We start from the raw sequence: 15582 nt of genomic DNA, 5'->3' as shown, positions 1-15582 counted from the left end.
GAAGTGTAACTAATGTTGACAATAGATACACATTTTTTAACAGCTTTTTGTCCAAATGCTGACACAGAAACACAAAAAACAAATACTGAACAAAAAAGAAATTAAACTCAGACAGTAGTAAAAGTTAAAGTTAATGGTGTACTTACTTGGCCTTGTTGAAGACGTCTATCTCCTCCAGTAGGACGCTGTCGTTCAGAGAGGAGGTGGTGGTCTTGGCCAGGACTTTGAGCAGGATCCCGGACTCAGACCCGATGAAGACCACGGTGTAGTTCTTAAAGGGTCCTGCCTCGTTGTCCACAGCCAGCGCAGTCATCCTGTACCTGGAGAAATAAAATGTGAGGATTACAATTTGTTGATTTGTTTCAAGTCAAAATATAGCGGCTGTTCTACTTATGTATTATATTCAACACAGAAATAAATTACTATATGGGCTCCTATTCTCACTACTACTCCTACTACTACTACTACTACTACTACTACTACTACTACTACTACTACTACTACTACTACTACTACTACTACTAAAACAGAAACTACTGTGCTATAAACAGAAATCACACATATTTGGGCTCCTACTCTCATTACTACTTCTACTATTACTACTACTACTATTATTACTACTTCTATTACTACTACTACTACTTCTACTACTATTATTACTACTACTACTATTACTACTATTACTACTACTACTACTACTACTACTAGTGCTACTACTAAAACAGAAGCTACTGTGCTAAAAACAGAAATGACGAATATTTGGGCTCCTATTCTCATTACTACTACTACTACTACTACTACTACTACTACTACTACTACTACTACTACTACTACTACTACTACTACTACTACTACTACTACTACTAGTGCTACTACTAAAACAGAAGCTACTGTGCTAAAAACAGAAATGACGAATATTTGGGCTCCTATTCTCATTACTACTACTACTACTACTACTACTACTATTACCACTGCTAGTACTACTAATTTCAAGCATAAACGTTTATAGTATTTATTTAACAATGATCAAGTAATATTCATATTTATATACTACTACTACTACTACTACTACTACTACTACTACTACTACTACTACTACTCTTTTTGATGTAAATATTGTCTGTCCATAATACGTTTTTTTTCTTTATTTACTTTACTAAACATAAAACAAAACAGATTTAAAAGTGTCCGTGCACGTTTTCGTACCTGACTCTGGTCTTGGTGAACCAGGGTTCATCGCGGATGGAGGGCACGGCCGTGTCCATGAGCGGGTGAGACTTGATGAACTGCAGAGTCTCATCTGGAAACTCCACCGAGCTCTTGAGAGACGCAGCTGGACCGTGACCCGCACAGCAGCCGGGCCTAAACACAGGGGGGTGAAAGGTCAAAGGTCGGCCTGTATGATCACACTCCAGGGACCCGTCATAATAGCGTGCATTGAGACTGATGGAAATAGTGCGGAGGGGAGCAGGTGCTTTAAGATCACACAAAGGTCGGCCCCTCTTTTCAGACATAAATTATACATACACCCCCGTTATGCATCATCAATGATTTACAGTACTAATGAGGTTGGACTTTGTCATTTGGATGGAAAGAAACACTAAACATAAACATGGTGATTGTCAGTAGTGGAAAGTAACGAAATATACGTAGAAAAGGGCTGTACTTAAGAAAAATATTAGGTATTTGTACTTTACTTGAGTACATTTTTAAGTGTCTTTTACTTCACTACATTTGAGAGCAGGTATTTGTACTTAAATTTCTGAACAGGACTGAAAAGAAAAAGTATTTTTATCACTGGCTGAAAAGGCCAAGGGTTAATTTGTAGACAACTTCATAATTTTAGCAAACAAAATATCCAAATAAAATCAGTTTGGGGAAAAAAAATAAAATAAAATCTTAATTTCAGAATTCAGCACAAATCTGTATGAAAATCACATTTAAAGCTACATTAGATGTCAAAATCTGTGTGAAATACATTTACTTTTTACTCATACTACTTTTTTCATGTGATACTTTTAGTTTTACTTGAGTATTTTTCACTCCAGTATCTATACTCTTACAAAATTCAGTAACTTCTTCCACCACTGGATCATTGTAAACAGTTTAAATATGCAACGTGGCTAATTATTCCTCATTAATTATTCAGTGATGGCAGATGGGGTGTGTGTGTGTATCGGGTCATAACTAATAAACCAGCCGTTACGTGAAATGGCTTCAACAAGAGATTTTAAGAAGCGAGGTTGGGGTTAGTATTGTCTTTTTAGCAGGGGTCAAATTTAATGGCGAGTCCAAAATTACTCAATTAGTAGCGACTTGGGCAATTACTGCTGAAGCGTTGCGTGGAGCTATATCAGATCACTTTCTCTGTTCCACTCGGCAGGTAATTGCTTCGGGGCGTTGTTAGATGTTTTATGGCTAACATCAATTCTTCCAAACTTCCAACACCGTAACAAGTCTGGATTTAAATGCCATGATACAGAAAAACGTCGTAATTACGTTCCAGAGTTACCCAAGGACATTGTAGTAAATATTTCCGCGTATTTTAACTCCTTCGTACCGTGGTTTGGGGAGTTTCTCGTCTGGGAATGGGGTCCAGACGGAATCGGGGGTCTTCTGCTCCTTGAATCGTCCCATGAAGACTTTCTCGATATCGGCCATGGAGAACGCACAGACTGCTGAACCTGGGATACTGTTAGAAATAACACAAAATACAGGTTAGATACTTAGTTTAATAGTACATGGAACATCTAACTGAAAATTTTTTTGCCTGAAATGTTCCAGGCTATGGTACTAATAAATTATTTCAACTTCAACTATCTTCAGCTATTACATTTCAGGTATTTTTATGTTTAAAAATATACTTTCTTTTGGTGGAGTGACTCACTTTTCTCCTTTTGGATTTTAAAGTTTTATGACATTTTGTGGAACATTTCAAAACCCAAACCATAAAAGACAGTTTTGGAACCTCCACCGAAAACAGACATCATGCCCATTTAAATCACTTGTAAAAACACCAATACTATAAATAACGAAACAAAAATAGTACAGTTATTAAAGGGACAGTCTGGAATTTTGGACATAGGACCTCATTTCCTAGTGAACCAGAGTGTTGGAGATGTGTGGAGACACTTTTTAAAATATTCCATCCAGTCTTTGTATTTGCCGAGGTCGCTGGTGCTAGGCTAGTGCATGTCAATGGCCATAGTTAGTCTGCCACTAAAAACAGTCTTACCCACTCCACAAAACACCCAAAGCAAATCTATTATTACACCAGACTGTCGATGTGAATGTCTGTGTTGATAGAATAATGTTTGAAAAAAAAACTAACCTTGCGTTGCATGAATCATCGCATGTCTGGACTATTTTCTCATATATCAGTCCGCCGCTGCCGAGCTTTCTATCAGGAAGTACAACTCGCTGCTGTTGCTCTGACATAAATACTTTAAATGTAAAGTTGGTTTTACTTCTAAAATTATTTTATCAACACAGACATTCACATCGACAGTCTGGCGTTATAACTATTTTGTCTCGGATGTTTTGTGGAGTGGGTAAGACTGCTTTTAGTGACACGCTAACTATGGCCATTGACATGCACTAGCCTAGCTCCAGCGACCTCTGTAAATACAAGGACTGGATGGAATATTTTAAAAAGTGTCTCCACATGTCTCCAACACTCTGGCTCACTAGGAAATAAGGTCCTATGTCCAAAAATACCGAACTGTCCCTTTAAACTGTATTGAACACCAAAAAATTAAATCAACTGAAAATGAACAATAAAAGCATAATAAATTAACAAAACAAAACAAAACAAAAAAATCAACAGATAAAAGCCAAAAGGTGGGACTAATGAAGTAGACAGACTGACATTATTCATTATTACATCTGCAAACATTGATTTAGACATTGTATTACTACCAAAGCTAATCCAATCAACTAATCTGAACATTAAAAAGATTAGTTCCAACTCATCTCGATCGCCTCCAAAACGCCTCTTGATAAATTTGTCCAATTTGTCTTAGTAATGACACATAACACGCCATTATTCACTCTAACCTGTTCATCTGAGTGGTGAAGACCCCGACCACAGATGGGACCCCGTTAATGTCGATGATGTCTGTGATGGACTGGAGGACATCGAAGTAGAAGAAGGACTCTCCCGGGACAGAGCAGTTCAGTCTGGCTTTTACGAATGACGTCCAATGCTTCTCCAAAACCCGCTGTGACCCGCCGACGTCATTCTTACAGATCCGGGCCACTCGCGAATACACGACCTGGGGAGGAGACGGGGAGAGGAGAGCTTAGAGAGGGAGAAGCTAAAACACAGCATCAATAATGTATCTGCCGTGGGTTCTGCTCATTTTAGGCGGCGTTCCCATTTAAACACTCACACGAAAGATGGGACTAAACTGGCACTGAACTCGGGACTAAACCAGGTCTAAATCACAACTAAACTGACAAACTAAGAAAAAACCCAGACAAGACCCTGGAAGAACTTCTTAAACGACAACTTCATTAAATTAAATTTCCTTTTAGATCATTTAAATCCCACTGATAACATAATTTTCATCAAATCACTTGAGGAAGGAGCAATGCTTAGAAATGATTCACGCCATCCAAATATTAAGTGGAACTAATATGTAGTAGTTTAACTCATAGAGAAATGTGTATTAGTCCTGGTTTAGTCCTGGTTTAATTCTGGTTTAAATCTGGTTTAGTTTTAGTTTAGTCCTGGTGTATTTCTGGTTGAGTGTTGGTTTAAATCTGGTTTAGTCCTGGTTTACTTCTCGTTTAGGACTAGTTTAGTCCTGGTTTAATTCTGGTTTAGCCCAAGTTTAGTCCTGGTTTAGTTCAAGTTTAGTACTGGTATAGTTCTAGTTTATTACTCCTTTAGTCCAGGTTTAGTTCTGGTTTAGCCCTGGTTGAGCGCTGGTTTAGTTCTGGTTTAAATCTGGTTTAGTCCTGGTTTAGTTCTAGTTTAGTACTGGTTTAATTCTGGTTTAGTTTTCTGGTTTAGTTCTGGTTTAGTCTGGTTTAGTTCTGGTTTAGTCCTGGTTTAGTTCTAGTTTAGTACTGGTTTAATTCTGGTTTAGTCCTGGTTTAGTCCTTGTTTAGTCCTTGTTTAGTCATTGTTTAGTCATTGTTCAGCCCTTGTTTAGTCTTGGTTTAGTCCTTGTTTAAAATAATCTTAAAATAAAAAAACCCTTGTGCTACAGACTACAACTTTTCAGTAACAAAAATGGCATGAATACTTTCTTCCCTTGCCGTTTCTTAAGTCTATTAACTGTAAACTTGTGTAAAACTATACAACGTTGTAACTAATAATAATAGGCTTCTTTAGCATTGCCATCAGGTTTTAAAAAATCCTATTCGCTCATGAACGTCACATCGCTTTGAGAGAGCCACTAAAACACTTCTGCGTCTTCAATAATGCATCACTCCAGGCTTAAACTCACAGATGACTTCACACGGCCATCTTTGTGCTGGAAAAGTGTTGGGTCTAACTGGAGCACAAACATTAAAAAATGCTCATTGCGGCGCTGTGTGGATGTGGAGCGTTCTGGAGGGTGTGTAAACGCAGCCAGAGACGCAGTTGGTTCAGACATTTTGAATAATTTACCAATGCAAAGCTCCGTCAGAGGCCAGGTGTCACCCCAGCATTAGTCCAGCTGAAATATTTATGAGCGGGCTGCTGATGGAGGACTTCCTGTTTTAGGACGAGTCTCGGTCAACAATGAAGCTGAATTCAAATATGGGGCGTTTTTATGTTGTTTAATGCACTATACTGAAATCTGTAGTCACACCACAGACTGTATAAACATGTGGGCCAAGGGAGTTTGACGTCACCCACAGCGTTTGGCTCCATTCAAATGAAGCTCACCAAGGCTAGCAGTTATAAGGATGAATAAAAACACCAGGATCACGTAGAGCTGGTTAATACGAACATTATAAGACCAAAACAAGAAGCCTGACAGCAGCAGCTAAAGAGAGAATGGCCACGTTTTCTCAATACAAACAAAATAGGAGCCGGAGTCAATGGAGCCGGAAGCGCGCCCATGCTTACTTCCTATTTGGAAAGCAGCGGCTCGTGGGAATGTAATACAACAACAACTAGGGATGTAATAATAACCGAAATACTCGTAAATATCGTAACGTCAAAAATCTCACAGTAATATCGTGGGCTGTCACAATATATCGAATTACAAGTTCCTTTGCTTAAATGCCTTGTTTTATAGTAGCAATAGCCAATAAACATAGGAAACTACATATCCCATGATGCATTTCAGTGCAGACAACATGAAGAAATATGTTTTTTACTTGAATTCTTAGGATTATGACAGTAATAATTCACACCCAAATCTTGTCAATGTATTTTAAAAGTAAAAAGTGTCCTTAGCCTCTCCAAAACATTGCAATAAATATCGTAACGTGAGATACATATCATGAAAATATTGTATCGAGAGATTTGGATATCGTTACATCCCTAACAACAACCCAAAACAAGTAATTTATGTGGTTATGTTGGACCATGACAAGATCTACCCAACAATTTATGAGTTTGTTGAGAAGTTAAAATTTTACTTTACAGTAGATCTTTTATGTGATGTCATTACTTTAGCAGGAAAAATCCACATTATGGCATTAAACATATCTAAACAATGACCTTGAAAAGCATGCCTTATTACAGTGAGTGGGCTTGCTTCTCCACAGATCTAAGCTGTGACTTGGCCTATTGGCGGCATTTGTTAAAAGCCGTACTATGGAATATTCTAGGCAAAGCTGTAACATCTCCATGGAGACAAACAGGTGACAGAGAAGTGACAACGTGCCCCTTTAACACGAACACAATGGAATTCTCGGCATTAGAAACACAGCGGTGGTGGAATGTGCAAGATTCTTGTCACCCTAAAACATCTGACAGCTCCTGTAGAGCCAGTTAACAGTTAACAGTCACTGTTAAGACCACATATATACACCATGTCTAATACCATTTGGTGTCTTTTCCAGCTTGAACAGAACCTTCAATTACACAAAAATCACTTAAACTGAAATTTGGCTGTGATATGAACAATTTTGGGCTTCATTGAACGTGTGAGACCAAAGCGTGCAATCTCCTGGAGACAGATCCTCTCCCTGGGTGAAATGGTTTTAGTACATTAGCAGAACATTCACAGGAAGCTCTCGCTGTTGAAATTTGCCGTACATCCTGTCATCACCCAAACAAAAAGGACTCGGGCTGCTCGGTGCCAAAGACTGACTACAAGCCCATTTTCTGGCTAGCGTCCCTCCTCTCCACACAGAATATGTAATAGCTGCTGAAGCGGTGATTTGCAAAGTTTTCACACCACGTACCACCTCTGAGAAAATATTTGGCTTTCAATATCAGCGTTAATGGGCTGGAAATGGGCATTAAAAAAATCAGGACAAAGCAATGACGGACGAAGCAAGGTTGAAACCGTGACTAAACCGGAATAAGCTTGGTCATGCGACAAGGATTAAAATGTAACGTATTAATATAGGACTAAACCAGAACTACTTAAAGACTAAGAACTATGACACACTTGAATCAAGTCTGAATCAGAACTGTGTCACGTTAATAATCACCTTTTATTCATCGTAACCGTAATATTAGAGATAGACTGATACTGGTTGGCCTAAATATCACGCTATATCAGCCACTATCAGCCATAAATCTCCAATCGAGGCAGATGTTTTTTTTCTTTGGCCCAACCTCCAGCCTAAATCTGCATGAAAAATCTATGCATAAAGCTTTCATTTAGTCTAAAGAGGATACTGCAAAAATATGACTACTCTGGACTCTGCACAGTTTGTAGTAAAAGAAGGTTGTGGATGAGTTTGTACATTTGTAAATTGAGTTCGATAATTTGAGAAAAATTACCTAAATTGGCCCAAAATATCAAAAATATCATCAGAGGTCAGCAGTTCCTCTGGATTCGAAACAATCGGTATCGGCAATAACCATGAAAAAATGCATATTGGTTGATCTCTAGTACATATCTGTATATTTGATTCTTATTTGAGCTATTTTTGCTGCTTATTTTGAAATGTATTACCATTTACTTTTTATCTTTTGTTATTATATTGTAATTTGTGGATCAAAGTTTGTCTAAGTCTGAATCTAATCACTAAACCAGGACTAAGAACTTTATTTTCCTGGCCTAAACCAGAACTAAACTAGACCAAACCAGGACTGAACCAGACGTAACCCAAAACATGAACATGAACCAACATCTGGGGCCAAAGCAGGTTTAAACCAGAACTAAGCCGTGATGGTGGTAATTGGGGTTACAGTTACCACGCTTTGAAACCCACCACAGGCAGCTCCAAATGAGAGGTGTTTGTGGTCTTACCTTGCCCAGATTGCTGTGCTCCACGGCAATCTCGCGGTAGAAAAAGTACACATAATTCCCGTATTCTGCTGCGTGCAGGAAATGGGGCTCTGGAAGAAGAGGGAGAGAGAGAGAGAAGGAGAAAAAGAGAGAGAGACCGTTGAGAAGTGTATTTGTGCAGCGTCACCACCAGCAGAAGCACAGTGAATCTTGTTGAATATTTCAGGGATTTGTACAAGCTGTATATGACGAGGGGTGACCTAGATTGCCTGGGAGGGAGCTGGCCATATCCCCTTCGGAGCTTGGCAAAAGAGAGAGGGGAAAAAGGAACATTTTAACTTGCCAAAAACAGATCTGACAACCGGTGCAGACTTGATACAAAGCACCATTTATCATAGGGTGTTTATGGAGAGGTTTAGGAGAGGAGAGGCCAGTCGGCTCATTTTTCCTCCCTGTATCAGGCCCTAACTCATGAATGAAAACTACAGCTGCACTATTACAGGGTCTGAAGTTGTTTTAAGTAATTTGATCACGTTTAAAAAGATTTGATGTTTGGCATTTAGTTAAAATACTGGATAAAGTTTAGCATCCATCAATATAAGCAAGACTAACAAGCTGTTTTAAAGGTGCATAACTTCTCTGGTGAAGGTCATGCACCTTTCTTGTCTCCATCAAGATGTTTTGGATTTGCCTTGCATCATTAAAGGAACAGTCCAGAATTTTGGATGTAGGACCTTATTTCCTAGTGAGCCAGAGTGTTGGAGACATGTGGAGACACTTTTTAAAATATTCCATTCAGTCCTTGTATTTGCAGAGGTCGCTGGTGCTAGGCTAGTGCATGTCAATGGCCATAGTTATCCTGCCACTAAAAACAGTCTTACCCACTCCACAAAACACCTGAAGCAACACAATTATAACACCAGACTGTTGATGTAAATATCTGTGTTGATAGAATCATTTTAGAAGTAAAACCAACCTTGCATTTGAAGGAATTAAGTCTAAATAGCAGCAGTGAGTTGTACTTCCTGCGGTGGACTGATATATGAGAAAATAGTCCCTCAACATGCAACGATTCATGTGACGTAAGCTTAGTATTATTTCAAACATTATTCTATCAACACAGACATTTACATCGACAGTCTGGCATAATAAAAGATTTGCTTGTGTTTTGTGGAGTGGGTAAGACTGTTTTTAGTGGCAGGATAACTATGGCCATTGACATGCACTAGCCTAGCACCAGTGACCTCTGCAAATACAAGGACTGAATGGAATATTTAAAAAAGTGTCTCCACACGTCTCCAACACTCTGGCTCACAAGGAAATGAGGTTCTGTGTCCAAAATTCCAGACTGTCCTTTTAAAAAATACAGGACAAACAGGTGTTGCCACTAGGCCAAGTTACAAATCGGATCTGTGGAGACTCATGACTTGCAAAAAAAGGTTTTACACGATAGTTTTGAGCTATAAAAAGATATTAAAGTTATTAATGTCATTCAGGGAAGCAGGTGCCAACTGACTGTAATAAATGTTACGGAGCGCACCTTTAAATTAAAACTATATTCAAAGTTTTTAGATCGTGAATGAACTAGATTTAAATTAATGATTAGGATGTACTGTAGTATTTGGTATTTTATCGTGTAGAACGTAGTTGTTTTTACATATATTTTATTTTTGGCTGCCATTTAATCTCTATGCCTGAATAATTAAAGAGGTCGCCTTGGAAACTATACCTTACAATATACCCTAAAACTTAAGATAAGTTTTGTTGAAAACTTTGCGACTCTATCTATCCCTTATATAGCGTTGGAAGTGGAGTGGCTGGGGCTTGTTTTGTGATTGCCGGGAAGCGAAGTGAGGTAAAAATGATGGAGACTGATGAGGTGGCTTACCTTTGAGCCATTTGGAGTCATATTTAATGGTCCTCAGTGCCGATCCATCTCCCATGCTCCGATAGATGACGGAATCACTCGCCTGGAAGTCTGCAACTGTGGCAGAATACAGCTTCCCCTCTGGAATAAACCAAAGGATCCATTACAATTTGACTATGAGCTGCTGTGTCCACATAGATTAAGTCATGGGCTATAATGTCAGAGTTTTAAGGTTTTTAGGTGTTTTGTTAGATTAGAAAAGCATTTGTAGTGACTAAAGTGGTCATTACTTGTGCTGTGTTTACAATTCATTTAGTCTTGGTGTAGACTTGTTGTTGTGGTCCTGGTTTCATCCTGATTTAGTCATGGTCTAGTCCAGGATTAGGTCCCAGTTTAGTTTTATTAGATTAGAAAACCATTTGTAGTGATTTAAGTGGTCATTACTTAAAAGTTGTGCTGCGTTCACACTTGATTTGATCCTGAAGTAGACTAGGTTCAATTCTAGTCTTGGTTTAGTCCAGGATTAGGTACTAGTTTAGTTCTGGTTTAATCCTGATGTAGACCTGGTCCGATTCTAGTCTTGGTTTAGTCCTGGTTTAGTCCAGGTTTAGTTCCCACTTTAGTCCCAATTCGACTTGTTCAAGAAACTTTGCAGAAACAATTATTTTCTGATATTTTTTTTTTTTTAGTATCATTGTGGTACCAAAATAAATATTGATTATCAAGACTTTTCCTTAGTTTTGTAAATGCAATTATGAATTCAGCCCAATTCAGAAAATATCCAGAACTAAACGAGGGCTAAATCAGGTCTGCGTCACAACTAATCCAGGATTACAGCCCCAAGACAAGGTCTAAAACCTCAAGAAGAGAAACCATCCCCAAGGCAACAGCTAATGTGGATCCTAATAAACATACAAACTAAACCAAACCAGGTCTACCCCCAGAATAAAGTGCACTTCAAATCTAAGGAACCCTGAACTGCGTGGTAAGATATGACTATCACAGGTTTTAAAACAATACTAGTTTTCCTCATTGCTTTTTCCTCTTCTCTTACAGGGGCCTAATTGGGTGAGTTGTTATAGCTGCAGGCTTTTGTTTTAGCCTGGCATAGACACAGAGGTGATAATGAGAGCAGGGGCAGAAACACATTAGAAGCTCTCCAACCAGAACAAGTGTTTTTTACAGTATGTGGTATGTGCATGAGTGGGAGTGGATTAGTGGGTTTTGCCTGACCCTTACCGGCGAATAGGGCTACATTAGTTTGCTTGGAGTCGAATGGGCACCGCGCCAGGCCGTTGATCTCCTCCCCGTCGAATTCAAGGTTATCCAGCTGCAACACACACCCACACAGTAAGACACAAGGGACACGAAAACAACAATAAACAAAAACACCACAAGCATGAAAACGATCTCGTCAAATTTATTGAAAGTGGAATTATTGAAAAGGTGAGATTTACATAGGGTTAGGCTTGTCACCTGGTATGAACACCAGAAGAATAATTTTTGGGTCAGTATTTTTCATGTGTACATTTTCTTTGCATTACTGGGAAATTTGTTGTTATTTTTTGGCTATATAATAAAAATTAAGTCATAAAAGGTTCTTCTATGGCTAATTGCACATGCAAACTAAGCAGTTAAATGATTAACTCTGTTGTTTATGTATTGCAACTCATAATTTTTTTAACAATATTGTATTTTTGGATAGTTTTTGTGGTCTGTTCTTGGGTTATTGTGTCATTTTTAGTTTCAATAAAATGTCGTTCAGGCCCATCAATGGAATTTTTGGCTCCCCCCTATTATAAATTAAAAGGAAGAGGGTCCAATTCTGGGTCCTTGGGCTCACAACAACAGACCCCTTTGTCCCCCGTCTACTGCCTTGTTATCATTTATTGTCTATATTTACTTCAGTAATATATAGCATTTCACAATTTGTAATTTTTTGTTAGTGACAGGCCTGCGTGTGGCTGTGTTGTATTGTAGTGTATGGGAAAATTATAATGGAAAAAGCCATGGATACTGACCCTGTAGTATCGGCACATTGGGTTGAAGCCATTGGTGCCACAGATGAAAACCAAGTCATCATTTCGAGGAACAAGAACTTTGATGAAGTTGTGACATTCATCCTGCATACAAAAATAATAAAATTGTTTACCATCACATTTTAAACATTTATTAAAGCCCCTATGACAGGTTCGACTACTTATTTTTACTAAGACACAGTTAAGATTTTTGCATAAAGGTTCACATTTGTTTTCCCAATTTGACCATTTTTTAAAGTTTTACTAATGATGATCTGACAAATACAAATGTAAGAAAATACCTTTATTTTGAAATCACGTTTAAAATATCCCCCCAAAAATGTGTTTCGTGCGTGTAAACTGTGCAGAACCTTTTTTTTTGGACAGAATTCTCCCTAGTTTGATGCCCTCAATATGTTTAGAACTCTCTACCTTCTGTAATATTAAACATATTTTTCAACGTTTCTTCACAAATTGCTTCCTGGTTGGTGTAAAACTCATTTTCACAGCTTTCTGCGGTCATTAATCAAATCTGAATTCAAAATGGGCTTGCTATATTGCTTTAACAGGTGTCATTTTTGCACACACATTTCACCATCTCATTTTTTAAAAATATTGTGGACTCATGACAACTATTATTGACAATATAGCACTTTTAAGTCTTAATTCTATGGATGATGAAGTTGCACATTCATAATCCTACAAAACATCGTAATTAAATCGTACCGTGGGATGTATATCGTGAAAATATCGTACTGAGAGATTTGTATATCATTACATCCTTAACTGACAATGGGCAAGCATACTGTTTCTTTCTTTCGACACTCTACAAATCCTTTCCTGCGTTACTGTGAACTCTGATTAATCTTACATGGTTCGCTAAAGGCTGTGTATCTTGCCTTAGCGTGTGTATATTTTATTCAGTTGCATCCATATTAATATTGTGATCCCTTTTCAAAACTCATTAAATTGTATACATACCCTGTGCTTCCCTCGCACAGCGCACATGTTTCTGTCCGATTGACCCGACCGCCACGTTAACTTCTGCAAAACACAACACCACAATATTTAGACGTACACTACTATGACTGGCACACTACGGCTTCCAGTGTCTCATTTTACGAGCTGTCGCTGTTGTGATGAATGGCCCCTGTGTATTTGGTACAGGGCCCAAAAGACAGCAGCTCCAAGTCTGAATATTAAAGGGGTACATGCCACTTTCCACACATTTTGCCAACTTTGAAATTATTTTGTTCTCAGTGTAGAAACTAGGCATGTAAAAAAATATTGAATCATTGATATATTATGATACTTCATTTCTTATATTTATTAATTCACTTCAAGCTTATTTATATAGCACATTTAAAACACCTTCAGCTGACCGAAGTGCTTCATATACAAGTCAACAAAATAAAAGAAATAGTTACATATACATATATATGTGAAAACTACAATAAACACCAAGATATCCTGACTAGCTCGTACCAAATGCCAGGGAGAAGAGGTGAGTTTTCAGTCTAATCTTAAACTGCGTTACAGATTAAATGTGTCTGAATCGATTTTTAAAAGTCACGTTTTTCATAAAAAATTCATAGGTTAAATTTTATGTTCTCATGATTTAAAAATTAAATTAAGTGTATTTCATTACATTTTTTTCTCATGAATGTTTACTCAACCAAAATAGGATACATAATTATTTATAAGTCACGATATATTGGAAGGATATAACGGGATATATTGAATTGTGATGCGTATAGTATCACAAGATTCATGGCAATGCACCACCCCTACTAGAAACTCAAGTGACTAAAATGTGTTACTTAAAGGTGCACTGTGTAACTTTTTGTTTGGAGGGGTCCGTCACCTGCTTGTTTCTATGGATATGTCACTGCTCTGCTTGGAATATTTGCTTATAGGTGGTTTTATAGCTCAAAAATACTTAGAAAATCAGGTATTCTGACTGTGAGTGGGGTTGCCTCTCCACAGATCTGACCTGTAACTTGGTCTGGTTTGGTCTCCATGAAGGTAAAAAAGTTTAATACCATACTGTGAAACATTCCAGACAAAGCAATAACACCACCATAAAGAAAAGCATTTGACGGGTCTTCCACCAGAAAAGTTACACAATGGTTCTTTAAGTTGCGTTCACAATTGTCTTAGTTTGGTCCTGGTTTGAGCTCATGCTTAGTCCTTATTTAGGTTTTGGTACTCTTATGGGACCAAACCAAAATCTGTATACACACTAAATTCATTTTTACCTGTCTAACTGTGGGGAGAAAGCCCCATCATGTAAATCCTTTATTATGAGATCAACACATGATTTAAAGTTCAGATTTTGGTTAAACATTGGTTCAGGTTGGGTTTTGGTTACAGAGAGGCAAGTAGTAATTATGGATTAGACTCTGGGAAATATATGCAAGTAAATGTAATAATCACAAGAAGGACGAAACCCCAACATGTAACTTTAGACTTTAGACTTTTGTTGTGTGAGTTTGTAAAAGTGTGAACACAACCTAAAAAAACATGGACCAAACCAGGACTGAACCAGGCTGCTTAATTATAGCGCATAAATAGATTGTATATTGAAATGTTGTTTAAAGTACACTACCAGTCAAACGTTTTTACTACTTTCTACATTTTGTATATACACATAAGACATCATAATATTTAAAGTAAGGTATATGGAATTATGTAGCAAAGATAAGATTTGATTCTTGACATGCAAATCCTCAAATAATCATCCTTTGTTTTGTAGAAAAATATTTAGTTGGGTTATTTAACATTTTTCTTTACTTCAAAATGACTTGCTTCATATATGTGCTGTCTTCTGTGTGTATAAAAAATGTAGAAAGTATGAGACTAGACACAATTTCCACAAAACAAGACGAGATTGGGTTCACGAGAATGAGACAAAACGAGATTTTTAACATAATTTGTAATATTTCCATTTCACGAATCCGTTTCCAGTTTTGGCCTCACAATTTTGTCATTTCTTTGATTTCATATTTTTGTTTCCATTCTAACACTTTAGAGATATAACTCTCCAATACTTATCTCTTTTTATCCAATCCAAATGTAAAAGAAAACAAAAAAAATCTCATGAGATTATTTTTCTCATGCAATCTTGTGGCAATTTTGTCTCACGAGATCTCGTGCCATCCCTAGTGTCCAAACTTGTTTATTTGTGTGTGTATATGTACTGTGAAAGATTAGTTTTTAGATGAGTAATGCTATAAAGTAGTTTTCTTTTTCAGTTGATGTCTCCTGGCTTGAATCTTACCCGGTATGGGATGATCTCATTCCTGTAGCTCTCTCTCAAACTGACGAGGTACACTTGATCTCTGCA

General features: G+C 37.6%; 2 protein-coding genes across 4 annotated transcripts in view; one reads left to right on the top strand and one right to left on the bottom strand.

The window, feature by feature from the left end:
* The window catches only part of LOC110172884 (E3 ubiquitin-protein ligase RNF128-like), a 204092-nt gene that overhangs the window by 135608 nt on the left and 52902 nt on the right, over positions 1–15582 (top strand). The gene's annotated exons all lie outside the window — the stretch shown is intronic.
* Positions 1–15582, bottom strand: part of sema6dl (sema domain, transmembrane domain (TM), and cytoplasmic domain, (semaphorin) 6D, like) — a 45142-nt gene that overhangs the window by 8374 nt on the left and 21186 nt on the right. For both annotated transcript variants that reach the window (XM_055154250.1, XM_055154251.1), the window contains exons 4-13: positions 15517–15577; positions 13218–13280; positions 12240–12341; positions 11458–11548; positions 10240–10359; positions 8373–8461; positions 4057–4274; positions 2561–2692; positions 1207–1362; positions 147–320 (exon numbers count right to left, since the gene is read on the bottom strand). In XM_055154250.1, coding sequence (XP_055010225.1) covers positions 147–320; positions 1207–1362; positions 2561–2692; positions 4057–4274; positions 8373–8461; positions 10240–10359; positions 11458–11548; positions 12240–12341; positions 13218–13280; positions 15517–15577 — 1206 coding nt within the window. The remainder of the gene's footprint in view (positions 1–146; positions 321–1206; positions 1363–2560; positions 2693–4056; positions 4275–8372; positions 8462–10239; positions 10360–11457; positions 11549–12239; positions 12342–13217; positions 13281–15516; positions 15578–15582) is intronic.

Source organism: Boleophthalmus pectinirostris, unplaced genomic scaffold, assembly GCF_026225935.1.
Source record: "Boleophthalmus pectinirostris isolate CB_2022bp ecotype Guang Dong unplaced genomic scaffold, ASM2622593v1 HiC_scaffold_19, whole genome shotgun sequence".
In the NCBI taxonomy this organism is placed as follows: Eukaryota; Metazoa; Chordata; class Actinopteri; order Gobiiformes; family Gobiidae; genus Boleophthalmus; species Boleophthalmus pectinirostris.
The sequence above is the reverse complement of the archived record's forward strand: the minus strand, read 5'-3'. Positions and strand labels throughout refer to the sequence as shown.